The sequence below is a fragment of the Lepisma saccharinum genome, chromosome 23, assembly GCF_977018435.1.
Source record: "Lepisma saccharinum chromosome 23, izLepSacc3.1, whole genome shotgun sequence".
In the NCBI taxonomy this organism is placed as follows: domain Eukaryota; kingdom Metazoa; phylum Arthropoda; class Insecta; order Zygentoma; family Lepismatidae; genus Lepisma; species Lepisma saccharinum.
This window is the reverse complement of record NC_139251.1, coordinates 38,025,772-38,044,985: the sequence shown is the minus strand read 5'-3', so window position 1 is coordinate 38,044,985 and position 19,214 is coordinate 38,025,772. Positions and strand designations below refer to the sequence as shown.

General features: G+C 36.7%; 1 protein-coding gene across 5 annotated transcripts in view; it reads left to right on the top strand.

Annotated features, from left to right (window-relative positions):
- Window positions 1-19,214, top strand: part of Sec16 (endoplasmic reticulum export factor secretory 16) — a 106,745-nt gene that overhangs the window by 75,356 nt on the left and 12,175 nt on the right. For 4 of the 5 annotated variants that reach the window (XM_083144420.1, XM_083144419.1, XM_083144416.1 and 1 more), the window contains 4 exons: window positions 922-1,125; window positions 4,315-4,549; window positions 10,256-10,390; window positions 15,693-15,793. In XM_083144420.1, the coding sequence (XP_083000546.1) occupies window positions 922-1,125; window positions 4,315-4,549; window positions 10,256-10,390; window positions 15,693-15,793 (675 nt within the window). Of the gene's footprint in view, window positions 1-921; window positions 1,126-4,314; window positions 4,550-10,255; window positions 10,391-15,692; window positions 15,794-17,048; window positions 17,203-19,214 lie in introns of all 5 variants that reach the window. The other variant, XR_014444003.1, reaches the window with a different exon arrangement.

The window sequence follows — 19,214 nt, the reverse complement described above, 5'->3', positions numbered from 1 at the left end:
GGAGTAGATTATAGAATGTTTCCTTGTGGCCTACTAGTGCCTTGCTGCCTCTGCCTGATCCTCCTGCTTCTCATTGAATGCATATTTAGTTTCCTGTGTTCGTACAATATCGTTTTGCCATATGTTTTGCTTCCGTAACATATTCATTGTTGTGTTGTATTTTCAGTTCTACATTTTTAAAGAAAATAATAGAGTAGAATATAAAATGTAAATGGATGTAAGTAGCAACTGGAATAGAATAGAAGAAATAGGTATATAATTAATTGAATTAATTATTATGTAAGCAGATTTGTACTTCAGGAATGTGGTACTATGGAAATATCAATGAATTCCACACGAAGCACACTTGAATCAGAAAATTGTTTTAACTTTTTTGCAGTTGTCATTATGCAAGAGTTATTCATTGACACAACAGTAGAAGTTGCTTTGAAAAACCATACCAAAAAATTTTTTTTTAGTAGTTTGTTGTGTATATTTATCCTGAGACATACACATACATTATTCAAAAGGTAACAGTGGGAGAATAATACAAATTGGAGCTTTTTTTTGTTTATTACTAATATTAGCTTCTGACTTAAATCAAGAGCACATACAACATGATATATAGCACATACCATTTTCAAGACTTCCATTTCGAAACCAAAGAGTGCAAAAAATGGTCGTAAGAATTGTATTGAATTATTAAATGTATGGTACTAATTGGTGTTTAGTCTCCATGCTTGTGTTAGGCAACAGTTGTGTTCAGATTACTGAAGTGAAAAATACCATTTATATTTAGAAGGCTTTTAATCAGATTTTGCATGCAAAAATATATATATATCTGTGTTCAGATATAGTGGCATGTAATTGTATAGGTAGACTATAAATCTTACATATTCTTTGCTATGAAGATCATAATGATTGGCTGTTTGCTCTCTGCAGAAACCTTTGACTGAGGAGTACAAACCTTCACCGCCTGCACCATCCGAGACTAAACCAAAGACTTCCACCGTACAGGACAAGAAACCTGCCAAGAAGCAGCCAGCCAAGGCAGCAAGTGGCAGCAGTTGGCTTGGTGGCCTGTGGAGCAAATTGGTTCTAAGGCCTAAGAACCAAGCAATTCTCCCTGATGATAAGAATCCATCGGTAAGATTTGATTCTGTTATTTAATCAGTTCCTTGATGATAATGTACTAGTTGTAACTTTCACTATTTTAATAAATCTTTCTCTTTTTAAAAAAATGTAAATATTGGAGCTCAGCGAAGACCATTTTGAACAGATATTGATACTAGGGCTGAGCCGGTACCGATACTTGGAAGATGCAATAATTAAAAATTGTTCAAAATATTGATCAATATTGGTGTGTAAATATTCTTCTCCAGTTGTATGCATGAATTTACCAAGAAATTTGCTTTTTAATATTCAAGAATTATATCAGAATATTAAAATAAATGTTATTAATCACAAAATATAGTTTTTCGTTCAAAATTGGTTCAAAATAAATAGGAAGTGTGAATTTTGCATAATTTCCAGGATAATTAAACAATGTGAAAGTGATGCCCAGCATTTTTGCGGACTCCGTGAAAGACCAATATGCAGGAAAAGTATCGGCTGGTATCGGCAGATGAATTTCAACTGATACTTTCTGATGCCGATTCCACTGGTATCGGCTGATACCGATACATAGAGGCATGCAAATTTCGTTTTTGATGAAAAAATGAAATATGAAATAACATGCTGTAATGTTCATTTTTCATTATTCTGAAAGGTGTGAGGTGCATTTTTCTACCCTGTTTTGTCACGAAATAATGCGAAATGAACTGCAAAATGCGAAATATACTCTTAAACACGAAATTTACCGTTTATATACAGACGCAACACTTTCTGAAGTCTGAAGTATCCTGTGAGTTATGCAATTCACGGAAAATTTATTAATTCTGCTGTAAATATTTTACAAGCAAAAATGGACCGCTTTACACAGGAATAAATAAACTTAATATTCTGGTAACTACATAGATGTGCTATTAGAAGGAATAAGTTTATTTTGTGTAATAAGTGCAGTTTTTAAATCAAATTTAGGATTATATTCACAATTTCAAAACTAAAATGTCATTTTATATAGCACTTTTGATGTGATTATTCACCGCTATAACACCGAAATTTTATTTTATTTACCGCTTTTGAACCCGAAATCGAGTCTGTTTTTGTACCGAAATTTTGCTTTTTTATTTACCAAGAATATGTGCCTCTACCGATACATCACTATCAGTATCGGCTCGGTACTAGTTGATACCAATGTTTGTATATTGTAGTTACGGCTGGCTACATATTAATGGTGAATAAAAGATCAAGATTTCGGCACAAAATCTGGGCACATTTTGAGGGCAAAAGCAATATATAAAATTGCATTTGTGTTAAAATGGTGAATATAATCCTAAATTTCATTTAAAAACTTCACTTATTACTTATTATTCCTGTGTAAAGGAGTCCATTTTTGCTTCTCACATTTTTACGACAGAATTAATCAATTTTCATGATTTTGCCTACTTACGGGCCAATTCAGACTTCAGAAAGTATTATCTTTATATAAACTGAGTTCATTTCACATTTTGCAGGTCATTTCGCATCATTTCGTGACAAAACATGGTAGGAAAATGTACCTTGCACCTTTCATAACATTAAAAAACAAACATTACAGCATGTTATTTTACATTTCAAGTTTCCATCAAAAACTAAATGTGCATGTCTCTAGTTTCACTAGTTTTAAGTTATACGTAACAGTTATGAACCTCTGTGTAATGTAAAGGAATAGTATGCGATGGACACAGCAAGTATGCTGGCAGGGTAAAGTCTCAGGTATTATTCCCTCCCACTTAAATTATGCATACATCACTGCCCATACAGTGCACATCCTACTTTACTTTTCTTTTTGCATTAGAGAAAAAGTTTTGTAACTTTTCTCCATGGATATTCGTACCCCAAAGGGTGGATCTTCATTGATTAGGTTACACAGTATTTTTACCATACTAAAGATTTTATAGTTTTCTGACAAAGTATAATTGGAATTTGCTAAAGCTAGCAAATTTTATTAGCATTTCTAAAATTTATTGCATTTAGCCATCCATATTTTCAGGAAATGTATTTTCCAGGTAGTTTAGTTATAATTAGGGATGTGACGAAGCTGAAAATTTACCGATGCCGATGTACTCACCGATAATTTTTTGGAACCGATACCGATGCTGATATTTAACCGATTCCGATACATATTAAACAGAAATGGGATGTTATTTTCAGCATGACAAAAATAAATTTGCTATGTACATTTCTATTGCATATCATATGTATATACATATGTATTCTCAAGAGTGCGAATGTACATTAGCATCTACAAAATGTTATGTGAACCTTTAAGAAGAACATGGATTCTCAAGAGATTATTAAACATTAGTACACAAGCAGTTCTTTGAAATGCAAAATGAATTCCTGTTCTGCCAGATTCAACTTCAGAAACACGAGATTTGGAAGCACTTCAGGAAGTAACCTACTTCTCTTATCTCAAATCTGTTCAGCAACACTGAACACTCAATCACTGAATACTGATGCAGTAGGTATTCCCAAGCATTTTCTCAGGATTTGCTTCAGGTTTGAATATCCATTTTTGAATTTCCAATACAACAGCAGATCCTGGTTCAGCAATGTACTGTTTTATTTCCGATTTATAGTTAGGTTGATCCTCTGAATGAGTTTGCAATAATTTTATTACAAAAACTCTACAATAATGAAGAATCATAACCAAATTTTCAATAAATCTTACAAAACTAGAATATAAAACTTATTAGAAGGTAAAAACTCTAGTATAATCTGTACCGGTTTAAATATCAGATTTTTGCCGATTCCAATACCGATGCCGATGTGTCAATTTCGGCCGATTTTCATAATCTGTAATCGGCTTCGGCACATCCCTAGTTATAGTACAGATTTTATTTTGAAGCCCTGTTGGCATATGGTTGACAGTTAAAATGAGCAGTTTTTTTAATTGGTTCATCCATATGTTGTTACAATGCTTCAATAACTGGAGTGTAATATAAGGATAGCAGTATGAGGTTTTTTGCCATATAAATTTGCAAATATTCCATGAAAAAGTAAATGTACTTTTGTACTCCTGTACTTTATGTAGGTAATCAAGTGATTATAAAATGTGATTTTACTTTGTTTTAAAAAATGGAAGGAGAATTTTGCACTAAATTACACACTATTTAATCAGTAAATTTTGTGAATAAACCAATACGGCCACATTTGCCAATAACAACAGAGTACTTGTGTTTTATCTACTAGATTGTTTGGGATCCAGATAAGAAGAGGTGGGTTAATCTAGACGAGGATGAAGAGCCTGTCCAGTCACTGCCCCCTCCACCGAAAGCAGCGAATTTCCAACCAGGAACTCCAGCTTCCCAGGAACCAAATATCGGCCAAGGAGAGACACCCGGCCCTGCACTAGATGCAGGAAATACTTCGTTAGGTCCGAAACCAGCTGGCGGAACCAACAAATATAAATTGGCACCTGGAAGAAGTAAGATTTTTTTTAATCGTCAAAATCAAACATTTCCTTATCTGCCTTTGCATTACATTTTTATAACTTTGCATGCTTCCTATTATTCCCTTGCTAATTAACTTCAGTTTGTTGGTAATTCAGGACAATGCTTTCTGAACATCCCCTCTTTTAACCTTATCAATTGTGAGACTGTGTCTGAACAGGAGTATATATTTCATTTGAACTTTGGACTTAGTTTTTAATTCTAATATTTCTAAAAGATTAATTCAGTCTCCGATGGCGTATTGGTAGCGTCATCACCTTGTAATCAAGGGGTCCTGGGTTCGTTACCCGGTGGAGGCTCATAGTGGTTTGGATTCCACTTTAAACTGTAGGTCCAGTCCCAATTAGCCTTACTGTGGATAAAATATACTTAAAACACCAAATCAATCAATCAATCCATTTCCAGACAATTTATTAGATGAATGTCCAGTGGAACCCCGATTTTACGTTTTTCAGGGGCCTGTAAATAAAAAAACGTAAAATGCGGGAAACATAAAAAGCTGGAAAACATAGGGGAGTGGTGAAACTCAAGTGTCAGTAAGAAGTGACTTCATAATCGGCTTTTAGGGGTATATTGTGTCAAAAATAATTCAGCAGTGTTAAAGAAGTATAATTATGAATTTCTAAGGGGAAAAAAAGCAAGACCTGCTGTGAAAATCAGTGGCGTATTAACATGACCCACTTTCGAGTGTAGGAACGTTAGTTGACTGCTTCTATCTGCTACCTATTAGGTTCAATTTATGTTTCTGATTGTGTGATCTTCATTTACTCTGTAATTTTGTAATTTGTTGCTAGTTTTAGAAGTATCGGGTAATTGGAGGGGGGGTGGGTTGATCATTTATAGTTGGACGTCGAGCATCTTTATATACAGTGATCAAAGTGTCCTAGATTCAGTTCACAGTGCCTCTTGTAGAGTGATTCAGATCCCACTTTAGCTGCATGTGTCCAGTCCCGATCAGCCCAACTGCATAAAGTGAACTGCAAACAAGCTTTGTCAAAGTTACGCATTTTTTGATGTCACAATATGGGGAATTGTTATCAGTGATGTGCCCAGGATTTTCGAAAGGATGGGGGAGGAGTGTTAGGTATACTTTTTTAATAGTCCCATTTTTTCCTGCCTTTGACATTTTTTTTTTGTGTTTAGAAATACTGTGCCAAAGGGGGTAAAGACCCCCAACAACCCCTCCCCTGGGCATGCCATTTATTGTTATTTACATCCATATTAATCCATGATTTATTGTTGGATTTAGGAGTGTTGCGGAATGCGAACACCCCTTCCACCAATAGTTTTCCTGTAAATAACATGTTTTTTTTTCGTCTCCCCCTCCATGATTTATTATTAGCATCATGTGCATTTCCTCCCCGCACTGTTCTGTGTGTTCAAGATGTTTATCAGAAGGCAAAACAAGAAAAGATGAGCTTGTCTTTTAAACTGGTCGCTTTGTGTCTGGAGCTAGTGTTTCGTAATCTTCCAAAGCAAAACAATCTTCCGAGGTGAGATTCAAACCAATGCCGTTTTTCTTCCCTTTGCAATGGATGAGTCATTGCTCTGGAGCCGCAAGACAAAACACTGGTGCTGGCTGCCAGCTTCTAGCTGCCCGCAGACACCACTCAGACCAGCGATAAGGGAAGGGAGGGGAAGTGAAGATGAACAGGTGATGGAGCAGTGCAAATGAGTTGAACGAAAGTCTTAATCAGATGTGTGCTTATTCTTGACCAAGTTGCAGGAGGAAAGAAGGGAGGGGGGGGGATCACTGCTTTACACTCTTGCCTCAATGCCACTGACATACGAGCAATATTTCTGACACAGATAGATGCAATATAAAATTTCTAAAAGGAAAGGCAAATCAAGCACACCAGTGGCAGATTAATGAGCTTGTGTGTGTGTGTTTTTTTTGGGGGGTGGGTCATGGTGACTTTTTTCTTTTTACTTGTAGACAGTATGCTATGTTCGTAGAATGTACATATCCAGGAGCAACTGCTTAATTGTAGACCACAGAGGAAAAAAGAAGGGATGATAGCTTTTCACCTTTATGCTAATTGGTTGTCTCTTCCACACGAGCAAGAAAATCAGGGCAGAAATACTTGGTACTATTAGTAATTACATACCATATCATGCTGATGATACCTTAGGGGACATGAGGGCAAACATCCCCCCTCCCCAGGAAACTAGTTCACCGTGCACTTTGCACCATGCCAGGACACACATATAGGGGTATGTGGGAGATGATGTGACTAGCACCACACTCTGGCTGCCTTTACCCTCCCTATTCTTCGATCTCGGCCACGCCGGGAATCAAACCTGGGTTTCCAGTGTGGCAGTGAGACGCTATACCGACTAGGTGACAAGGGCTCCCCAGCAAATGAGAGAAAGTAAATTAATATATGCTTTTTTGGCCCAAAGAAGCATTTTAATGGTATTTAGATGTGCACTAAATTTTACTGTTCCTAGAGAATATTGACACACCCCTTCTTTATTTACTCATTTTTTCCCCGACTCCGTCACTGTACAACACGCGAGTCACATAATCTGCATAAAGAATCCATTCTCTGCCCCATTCAGAATAATACATGTGTCCGAACTTTGCCCCCCCCCCCCTCCCCCTAACAATTAATTTGACCAGAATATATTTGTCGGTAAGTAGAATATCGCTCATCTACCCATAGAAAAAAAGAATCACGTTAGCTTCAGCTTCATTCTGATGACCAAATGACATAGCATTCGTGAAAAAACTTCAGATTAAAAATAATTTACAGTGAAATGTAGACTAGATCCAATCATATTTCCTTAGGAATCTAAACGACTTCACATTAAAGAAGTGCAGTTCTTATTCAGTATCGGATAGCAGATGTTGGCAAACCCTTCTTATTTTTTCTATTCCAACGCTGCAGACAAGAAGAAAGGAAAAGTTTTCACAAACAAGCCCATTCTCACTTTTCTTTTTTGTTCCCGTCAACTAGGAAGGCTTCCATAAATCTGTGTGGGCAAAGAAGCGAATGGTGATCGAGTCCTGTTGTCAATTTTTCACTCAGAGAGGGGAGGGCGAAATTTCGTTGTTCAAATTCTAAGACAGGCACCATTTAGCGAGAATTGGTTTGGTAACTGTGCGCTTGTTGTCTGATCCTGAGGCAGAACAATCGCACTGTATCTTTACCGGAAATGCAAGAAGTGCTGTTTTCCCTTCCTGTCCGTCAAGGAAGGTGTGACAAATGCAAGCTGTACCCCGCTGTGCCGCGTGGTGAATGAACCAGCTTCGAAAGCAAGAAAGAGGAGGGAGAACTCGCATGGTCAACAGAACAGGTTTCTGCCAAATTTTAAGACATCGTCACGGCTCTGAAAACATATAAAGTGGGAAACAGGAGTTATAGTGAACGTAAGATCGAGGTGAACGTCCTCTTATTTAACATAGCCTTTTTGCCGGGGCCTGACTGGATGAATGTATTAAGCAGGAAAACGTATAATGTGGGAATGCAAAATCGGGGTTTCACTGTAATCATGTTACACACAGGCTCATACACATTAAAAGTGCCTTGATGAATATTTAGTGATTCTGTTAGTGAAATGCTCTGCGAGACTAGAAGTCCAAGGTTTGAACCCTGCTCAGACATGCACGTACTATTGTGTTTGTCCTATCACCATTCCATCACATCGTCATTCATCATATTTGTTGCATTAACCCAGCGTATGATGTAAAATAACCAAACTAGATAAAAATAGATTTAGAATACCGTATTTACTCGTGTATAATGCACACTTTTTTCCAAAATTTTGCCCCCAAAAACTGTGGTGCGTATTACGCACGGAATAATTCAGACAGCCAACATGAAACCGTACAGGGTCATTCCATGATTTTGGGACACTTGCACTGATTTTTCATGTTTACGGAACCCTATCATGTTATATATCGTAAAGCTTGAATCCTGTAGTTTCTGAATATGGAAACAGTATTCCATTCAAGATAATGACACTAATGTGAAGTGCGGTTGAAATAAGTTCATCACAAAATGAAGAAACATTCTGATTTTTACGGTACTTCGGATGAAAGAAAACATAAGGAAAAATATAATAAAAATTCAAATGTATTACTGGCCAAATAATATGACATACATGGAGTGTGTAAATTCCTTAATGGAAGAAATCTTGTGCTGCTAACTGCTATTTGGAAGGTCCTGAATGTGCCTTGTATAAATGTTACATTAATCACGGAAAGAAAAAGTATATATTGAAAAAGAAGGAATGAGCAATTGAATAGGTATGACATCATTCACTCTTGATCAGCATAGCAACAGATTTACAACCTACAACTAAGAAAGCCATTTCTTGAAAGTGGATTGTACTGCGCATTTTATACAAGATATAATTTTTTGTCACTTTTACCCATCCAAAACCAGAGTGCGCATTATACATGCACGTGCACTATACACGCGTAAATACGGTAGTTAACAATGGGCAAGCGTTTCCAAAAACTGACGCTGGCAGCTTTACCTTACTGTACAATTTAAAATGTGTGTCTGTCTGTACAGTTAATAAAATGTGTGTCTCTGTACAGTTAAAAACACATTTCTCTCAATGGGTCATTATGTCCAGAAGTACCAGGTGGTTATAATTAATGTGACGGTGTTGAGAGTGGTACAGCACGGGCTGTAATGAGAGTAGCAGTCTGAAACTTCGTAGATATGCTAATGAAGCAATGCGCTCGCGAATTATGCAAAAAAAAAAAAAAAAAAAAATAGTTCCGATTCTCGCCACCAGGGTAAAAGTGGCGCTGTAAGCATTCAAAACGTGGAATTTTCCATAACTCTGACGTCAAAGTCGGTGACATTGCCTAACCATTGTGTGAGCTCCCTGGTTGTTGTTGGTGACGCTTGTTGCTTTTTCCTTTAGTAATGTTTATGTAATTCGAATAGTGAAATTGTAGCGATATTTTATTAGAAAGAGTATTGTTTTCTGCGATTTATAGTGTTTTTCCTGTAACTATACCAAGTTTTGACTGCTTACAGTGCCATTTTTTACCCTGGTGGCGAGAATTGGAACAATTTTTTTTTTTTTCATAATTCGCGAGCGCATTGTTTAATTAGCATACCTACGAAGTTTCAGACTGCTACCCTCATTACAGCCCGTTCTGTACCACTCTGAACACCGTCACTTTAATTATAACCACCTGGTATCTGTGACTATAAATGTTCAAGTGATTACAATTAAAATCAAGTGGTGGAGTGGTCAGTACAGTGTGCTGTAAAGCAAATAATCCTAAGTTCGAACCCTGAGGCAAGACACAACTGTGTCATTGCGTGCATCCCAATGTATATTTCATTGTTTATCTTCATTGTTGCAGAGCTCCCATGTAGCTTAATTGTTGTTACTCTTGACTGTAGATAACCATGTGCATGTAGTATTTTTTGCAACAAATTTATAGCACAGGATAACTTGTATATTCAACGACCTATGTATATTCTCTGACATTGGTTTGTTTAAAGCCAAATTGCCTTCTTTTTGCACAAACAAAAATTAAAGGTATCACAGTGAACAATGACTACCATTATTAATGCAGGATGTCTGTCTTAGTATCCTTTCTATCTTATTCTGTGATTAATTTGTATATTTTAAGAAAATAAGATTAATTTATATTTTAAAAAAATAAGATATGGAGAATATTTGGTGACATGGTGTTGTTTATTTAGGTATGCGAGCCAATTACGTTGATGTCATGAATCCAGGTAGCACAAGAGCAAATCCATCTGTTCCATCATCAGATTTGTTTCCTTCATTGGGGACAAAGCAAATGCCTGCAGTGAATCTATTCGTACCTGCTCCAGGTAAGCAAGGAATAAGTTATACCGTGAAATCCCGATTTTTACATTCCTGGATTTACATTTTCCTGCATTATAGATTTAATCTTTATCATCACAATAGAGCAAATTGTTATAATAAAATTTTTCTCAATTTTACATTTTCCTGCATTTTAAGTTTTTTTCAGTTTGATCCCCTGAAAAACATAAAATGGAGGTCCCATTGTACTATTTAGAATAATTTATTTGGTGGTAAGCCACCCCCTGTGGCGAAGTGGTTAGAACATCGTGCTACGATGCCAGGGGTCCCGGGTTCGAATCCTGGCCTGGGCATGGATGTTTGTGAGTGTCCATTCATCAATTTCATCATGTAATCACTCATCACTCATCCCCATCTTCGCAAATTAGCTAAAAGTGGCACAAAAGGCGAAGTAAAATAAAGCAAATCAAATCAAATAAATTATTTGGTGGTAACTTTGTATTTAACAATTAAGGAACCTCTTCATTTTTTCTGCAATTATTTTTAGGACTGAGCTGATACCACTTTGAATCTATACCTAAACCACTTCTCTGATTTACAGCAATATTAATATCTGAAAATTGTAACAGTTGAAAGCAGTTCAGATTACTTTAAATTTTAATATATATTTTCCGTTGGAACTGTATCATATTAATTTACCAGAGTTTTGCTTTAAAGTATTTATAATTGCACATGAGATAATCAAAAGTCCATTCTTCGTACAATTTTGTTTAGAAAACAATGAAAATTATCTATTTTGCATAAGTTCTAGTTGTATATAGACTGCAAAAATATCGTGCCACATTTTTTGCAGACTCTACAAAAATTGTGCCCAGTACTTTCTGATACCGATACCCTAGTTATTTTCCTTGAATTTTCTGGCATTATTTTTCTTCAAATTTATTTTTTTACATCATCTTGCAGTCTATGTAATGTATTTCATTGGTGTTTCTGTGCGATATATCTAAAGTCTGTAACATTTTTCAAGAAACCTTAATTGCATTGAAATCATTTGAGGCACAGTTAAGAGAAATGGTGAAATCTGTGAATGAACATGTAGTGGATGTGAAAAATTCTATTTTTCTACAACCAACTAAAGAGTACTCTGTGTGATCAGAAGTATCTGGACACACAGCTGAAAATAAAGTACAAGTTTGGGCAACCCTCCATCGGGAACACTGGCAGTTAATACAGTTTTGACCCACCTTTAGCCTTGATGACAGCGTTCACTCTCACAGGCATACTTTCAATCAGGTGCCGGAAGGTTTCCTGAGGAATGGCAGCCCATTCCTCGTAGAGTGCCAAAATGAGAAGAGTTATTGATGTGGATCGGTGTGGTCTAGCATGAAGTCAGCATTCCAAAACATCCCAGAGATGTTCTATGGGATTCAAATCAGGACTCTGTGCGGGCCAGTCCATTAGTGGGATGTTCTTGTCATCAAACCACTCCCCCACAAGCCCTGCAGTATGGACAGGTGCTCGGTCGTGTGAAAGACACAATGGTCATCCCCGAACTGGTCTTCGATGGTAGGCAGCATGAAAGCTGTTAAACTGTCAACGTAAGCTTGTGCCGTGACATTGCCATGTAAAGCAACAAGGGGCCAAGCCCCCTCCAGGAGAAACATGACCACACTTTAACTCCGCCACCTCCGAATTTCACTGTCGGCACTATACAGGCTGGTAGATGTCGTTCACCAGGCATTCACCACACCCACACCCTATCATCAGATCGCCACATTGTGTACTGTTATTCATCACTCCACACAACGGTTTTCCACTGTTCTATGGTCCAGTTTTGACGCTCCTTGCACCACACGAGGCAGCGTTTGGCATTTGTCTGTGTGATGTTTGACTTATGAGCAGCTGCTCGGCCATGGAAACCAAGTTGCTGCACCTTGCACCAAACAGTAATGGTGCTTGGAGTAGATCCTGATGCAGTTCGGAATTCCTGTGTGATGGTGGCGATGGATGATCGACGATAATGCTGTACGGTCCTCTTCAACACTCGATGGTCTCTGGAGGTCAACATGGGAGGTTGGCCTGCATGCTTTTGGGTTGTACACATCCCTTCACTATAACATCGGAAACAGTGGACAGAGGGATGTTTAGGAGGGTGGAAATCTCACACAGAGACTTCCTACATAAGTGGCACCCAACCAACTGACCACCTTGAAAGTCTGTGAGTTCCTCAGACCATCCCACACTGCTGTCTCACACTGTCTGCAGACTACTGAGTTCGCTGACTATGTGTTCCATGCGGTAGATGGCAGTACTGTGTTGCCCTCTATGATAAACACACGTTCCGCGATGTGTCCGGATACTTTTGATCATATAGAGTATAATTGAGGTCAAAGTGCATAAATGTTGTAAATTATCCATTGTCCAGCATTTTTTGAGCTTGTTTCTGAGAATACATCCTTAATAATAGTATAGGGTCTCAGTGTATGATTATTGCCAAATACATTTGCATAAGTATGATGGAACCTTAATTTTATGTTGTTTGTATGCACTAGGAAAACCTTAAAAGTCCAATAAAAATTGTAGGACAGACTGTATACAGCTCAAATTTACATGAAGTGTCAATTGCTATGTACAAAATAACCTCAAGGCTTGCTATTTACAAAATAACCTCAAGGCTGCAGCAAGTGGGGCTTCAAAACGTAATTTTTGTCAATTTAAAGTTGGCGCCTCCTATACACACTTGAACCAGTGAAGAGCAGCGGCGTATACTCTGGGTCATCTAGGTAATCGCAGATGACCCGGCTGTATTTTTTTTTATATATATATATATATATATATATATATATACATACACACACACACACACACATTTCCTCACAATATTCTTCCAAACCAATTTCGATGCATACATTTTCTTGCTTCCAGCGCTCGAATACTTCCAATCGTTTGCCGCCGAATGTCCGGAAACCTTTCTCCAGCCGGTGGAATGACTTCAGGGAATCTCACCCTGACGTCATTCCTCCTGCTTTCCTTACAACTCTTGGCGAGGAGAGAGGAGAAAGGAAAGAGGGGGAGGAAACACTGCTTCTCAGGCACGGTGATTCCGTGCCCAGGGTAAGCTCCTTCTTGTGAGAGTCCACCGGTCGCATTCTCAACCTTCAGAGCCTTTTTTCCATTCCCTCCGCTGAACTAGGGAAAACATACCCGGTAGAGTGCGAAGAACAGGAAAACTGAATAACATGGGCAAACCAATTCTACGCTATTTTCACTTTACATTTGCTTCTGTCTTGCTGATTTCTGTTACTTGAACATAAATTTATCAAAAGGGAAAAGCTTAAATATTGAAGATGAAGCAAACTGAATTAAAAATCAAAGCTTAAGCAATTAAAGCACCTATTTGCTGACTCCCCCCATCCTTGTATTTACAAAAATAGTGATTGTTTCTCCTCTCTAATCTTCAAAAGCAGCGAGAATACTTCTTTCACGGAACTGAATATTTTTTAAAGGGAAAGATATCAAAAATAAATTTTATATATATATTAGTTAATTTAAGTTGCTATATTCCGCCTGTTTAGATTAATAGTGATGAAGATGAACGAATTAAACATAAAACGAAAAAAAACACATCAGGCACGTAACCAGGTGGACGACTCGGGGGGGCTGAAACCTTCCTCCCCGAAATCGTACAAATATCTAATTTAAAAAGTGTATAGTGGTAATTAATTTTACTTCATTAGCAGGATTAAACACTTTGCATAATACATTGTAATAATCTGAGATTCATCTTCAGGACTTTTAACCCCACTGTTTCAACTTTATGTGGCGGCTGCTAATAAGAGATGATCCCCATCCCGAAATAAAATTCTGGCTCTGACCTGCAATGATTCGAACTTTTAAAAACCTGTCATTTCGAGCTCGGAAAGGGATTTTTTTTTTTATCATTCATAGGGAATTTCATTCTGAGCCAGGAACACAACAACAGAAGTTTGGCGCGTGAAACTGAATGCGTGTAGTCGTTGGCTTCGTGCTGTGCTTCGTGTTTATTATTTATTTAGGTGTTAGTGTTTGTCGTGATAGTGCTGTGTTAAAGGGTAATGGATGTGATACAAGATTTGCTGGTGAAACCTTTTGGAACAAGATCTTTTCAGGAGAAGTTGCAAATTGTTAATACAGGTGGGCCAGTGTCATCGCTTGAACTTATTTCTACACACAAAGACAAGAATCGGGAATATGTGAGGCATTTTCGCAAGCAAATTATGACAAAACACCATGGTTGACAGGAAGTATAAGTGTTAATAAGCTTTGCATTTTTGTTGGCCATGCTTACTTTTCGGGGCTGAAAAGAATGCATGGACGCGTGGCTGATACTGTAATCTTTGCAACGCTTGTGCCAAACATGAAAAATCCAAAAGTCACATAACTTCCTTTGTTAAGCTGCAATCTTTCGCACAGACACGTATTGACGTGAACTGGACAAACAGCGTGCTTTGGATGTGGTACTGCACAAGTAATCGGGTCCTGGAGTAAGTTGAATTTTGCACTTAAATTAATATTGCAGGTTTTTATTTCACTAGTGAACGTCTTTCATTTTATATTTCACAGGCAGTTTTTTTTATAGCTTTATAATACTGTCTTGTTTTATTATTTGAAATTCTACACGTATAGTAAACTGCAATAACGAGAATTAATTGATTGTGATCGTAGCAATAAGACAAACATTCCGACACAATATTCCTAAATCCAATATGGAGCTTGACATAAATTGCACGGAAACTTTTGGAGTTTGAGCATCAAAAGGTCGGAGATTACCCACTCGTTAGAACCAGCATACGCCACTGGTGAAGAGGAGTGGTTTCTTGCCCTCTGTCAGCCTAAAACTTACAGAAATTTCTCGGCAAATGAAAATTCAATATCTCTGTGCATGCTTACCACACCAGCAAGTTTAGTAATGGAGGAGAAAGTTTGCCAGTGGACTCTGGTCGCAGGCAGATGGGTGGAAAGACCTTCGCAGTGGGTCATAAGTGACTGCACATGGACCCCAAAGACTTATTCTTCTGAAGGCACTAACTCAAAGTTCAAAATATATGTAGATCAGCAATAGGTTTGTACTAAAATGCAGGAAACTTGTACAGAAATCTACTAGACAAGAAACAAAGCAAATGAAAGTTTTAATTTGACATACTCGGGGAAACAACAATTTAAAAGTCTTTAAATACAGAGAAACTAGTGCTCACTTTATCCGCAAAAATGTTTTTTTCTTTGTTCTATTAATTTCAGTGCCTCTGTATTTATCTACTACCGCGTGTTTCATTTCCCAATTACGAATTAATGGTCTTTGTTTTGTTTCAGTTCCAACTGATGAAAATGCCATAACAGATTTTCTAACACCTTCAAACTCACATGAAATGCAAAATCCTCAACATCAACAACAAAGTACTGAAACTTCTGAGGTAAGTTTTAACAACAATAATAATAATAATAATGACAAAAAGGAAGGAGAAACATTAATTCTAAGCTAGAATTATCTTTGGTTGTGCTTTAGTACCACAGATGCTGAAACTTCTAAAATGGCTTGCCATACTTAAACTATTTTCCTTAAGTAGAAGATAAGAAATTTAAATCACTAGTTGAATAGAGTAGGTGAAGAATTTCATCAGAAGTTCTAATGGTGGTTGTGTTTTTTTTTCAGTAACAACTGTTTCCATATGTATGTATGTATTATTATATTTAAATGATTTTAAAAGGTATTCCAGTGCATCTATTATGGAATATGTACATTCAATACATTTTGTGTACAGTCATCTTTTCTTGCAACCTTGTAAGTGAAGGAAAATTTCATTTTAAGTGGTTTTAACATTAAGGTTTATTGAGACAAATATGGGAGAAATAAAACATTTTAAAATTTGCGTTAACTGCCCTGTATATAGGTGTAACTGGTTATATTACTTCCCATTTGAAGTAAAATAGCAGGTTTCTATCTCTAACCAAAAGATACACACTACCCATACTACCTGCTGATTCCCCCATAAAAATCATTCAAAGGAAATACAGGGTGGCCCAAAAAAAAAGGAAACAGTTCTTCATTTCGTTACCTTTTTTTGGGCCTTTCTGTATATCTTCCATGCTACTTTTTAAAAATTTAACACTTGCAATCAGTTAATCGTATAGCCCAATAATATGAGTATGAGCTCTTTTGAAATATTGCCCAAAATGTAATAAACTGCTCAAAATTCATAAACAAATTCATGATTGTCTTGTCTTGTAATTCTCACGTGAACTTTCTACAGTTGTCCACCTTTACGTGTTATTAATAATACCGTATTATTCATCAGGTAATGGGTCAGGTGAATATTTCAGTTAAACGATAAATTTCTGTTAGGATATTTACGGGAAATAAAATTTTGACTGTGGTGACAGTGTATGAACACAAATTTCGAATTTTAACTTCTGGCAAAATATTTTTACATGTTTTACATACAGTTTTGTAAGCATTTAGAATGTCAGAAAATTTGTGTAGAATGTAAATAGGCACATTATTTGTAGGGAACAAATATATAACAAAATAATTATCAAGCTAAGAGACATTGAAGAAAATCTATTAGAATTAGTTGCGCATAGTATTAAAGTCTTCTAATCTTACCAATTTTTAAATACTGTATATCATTTTATAACAACAAATTGCATTATTTCTCTTTTATTTGCAAGCTGCGAAAGGATAAAAACAGTAACTCAAGACAGTTTTAAGCTGCTGTTTGTAGAATAAAGTCCTTTTATACATAAGATTATTATATTTTTGTATGATAGAATATTTGAAATTTACTGTGATGTGTGCCAATGATCCATAGTGTCTGTTACCAAGGTTAGTACCTTATCGTAATTTATAGCTTAAAATATTAATTACATATATAGTATACACATGAGTATAAAAATGGAAACTTATGTCTCCTCTTCTACCATTACAGTCGTCATTGTATCTGATTGGTATTTGCCCATTTTCAGTAACATGCAATATTTATAACATTGATGTGGAAAGTCATGGAAAATTGTTGTGAGCAGGTTTTGAATCTGGGACACTTGATTAAGCATAATTTTTTCCCTTCCCCCTCCCTCTCTTTCTCTGTGAGATTGTTAACAAAAGCAGAAACCAAGCTGTTTGATGTACAATAAGTGTTCTTCGCAGGAGCATGTATTTAATTTCTTCCACATAATTTAGTATGCACAAGTCCATAATACACTCGTAAAATGTAATGTAACTCTGGCTCTTACATGCAATTAAGTTTTTTTCTTTTTCTTCTTCAATATGAAGAATCCAAATTTTCAGCATTGTACGTACATCTGATGCTGATGTAATGTTTCATTAATTTTTATTAGGGATGGACAGACATGAAATTTTGGTTGATAATTAATGATAAAGTACAGATATAAAATTTACTAGGGATGGAACCAATTAATCGGTACTCTATAGGCATATCGGTTTATCGGTAAAATTACCGATTATTTTACCGATCCGATATATCGATAAATATTTGATAATTTAGTGCAAAATTCGGTCATTTTGTTGTAATTTTTATGGATAATCTCCATGCCCTACTTTCTAAAAAAAGTGTCTAAATATGCAACTTCTCTTGCACTGCAGTCGCCTTGAAACACACATTTATTAACGAGGTCAATGAACCTTTCTGGTTCTTCAAGAACCGTTTCTAATATTGGTTATCGGTATTGGTAAATTTTATATCGGTATTGGCCAAAATTTCATATCGGCCCATCCCTAAAATTTACTGATATGCCTATATCTGCCGCTACCAATAGAGTACTGATTAATCAGTCCCATTCCTATTTTTATTGTTGTGTGTTGAGAGCTGCTGTGCTCAAGTTGGCAGGGCATCTGACTACTACGTGGGGAGACTTTGGTTCGATATCAGGTGGGAATTCCCATCTGAAACCTGCATAGAGTCACTCTGAGGTTCACCTAGCCTCCAATGAACGAGTACCTGAGGGATTGGGGGAATAAAAGTGGCTTGAACATGGTGCTGAGCACATCACTTACACAGCTTGCGAATGTCGACCTCCACGTATCGTCAAGGCATGTTGCCATGTGCAGGAGGTACCTTTACCTGTTACTTGTGTATTCAAATCGATAAGTCAAATATCAGTAGCTATCAGAAATACTTAACACAAGTCCTCCTTGAAAATGAATTTGTAGAAGTTTATTCTATTCTTGGAATTTGAATTGTTAGCAAAGTTAAAGCCTAGCTGGACTTTTGGCTGTTTTCAAATTTTCCCGCCTCTCAAAAAAATGCTATGATATTCCAAAATCTGAAAAAATTACATATGCTTAGAATTCCTTCTAGAGCATTCACATACATCTTCTTGTAGTTTGCTTTTGCTGTTGTTGAAATATTATCAATACTTTAACAGAGTAGTCACGAGGCTTAGAAATTGAACAAGATAATGGGCTCTCCGCTTCACCATTAAAGGTAATGTAACAGTGTGATTTAATTGTTGTGTTCCAACAGTGGAAGTAGTTTTCATGGTGTACATGTTTGGTGTAGGTATTGTGGTGGAATAGGCAGTGTGATGATAATTGGAAGATATATATTACACCATCAATATTCAAATCAAAATGTGCAAGAGATTTATTATTATTTTTATTGTTTACTTGTGTTTCTGTACATGAGGAAGATAACTATGAAATACAAGATTGCTGTAACAATATTTGACATTTGTTCAAAGTCTACGAAGCAGGTTAGTGTAGCCACCTCGTAATCAAGGGGTACCGGGTTCGATACCCGGTGGAGGCACATAGTGGTTTGAATCCCTCTTTAAACTGTAGGTCCAGTCCCGGTTAGCCTTACTGTGCATAAGGTGGAC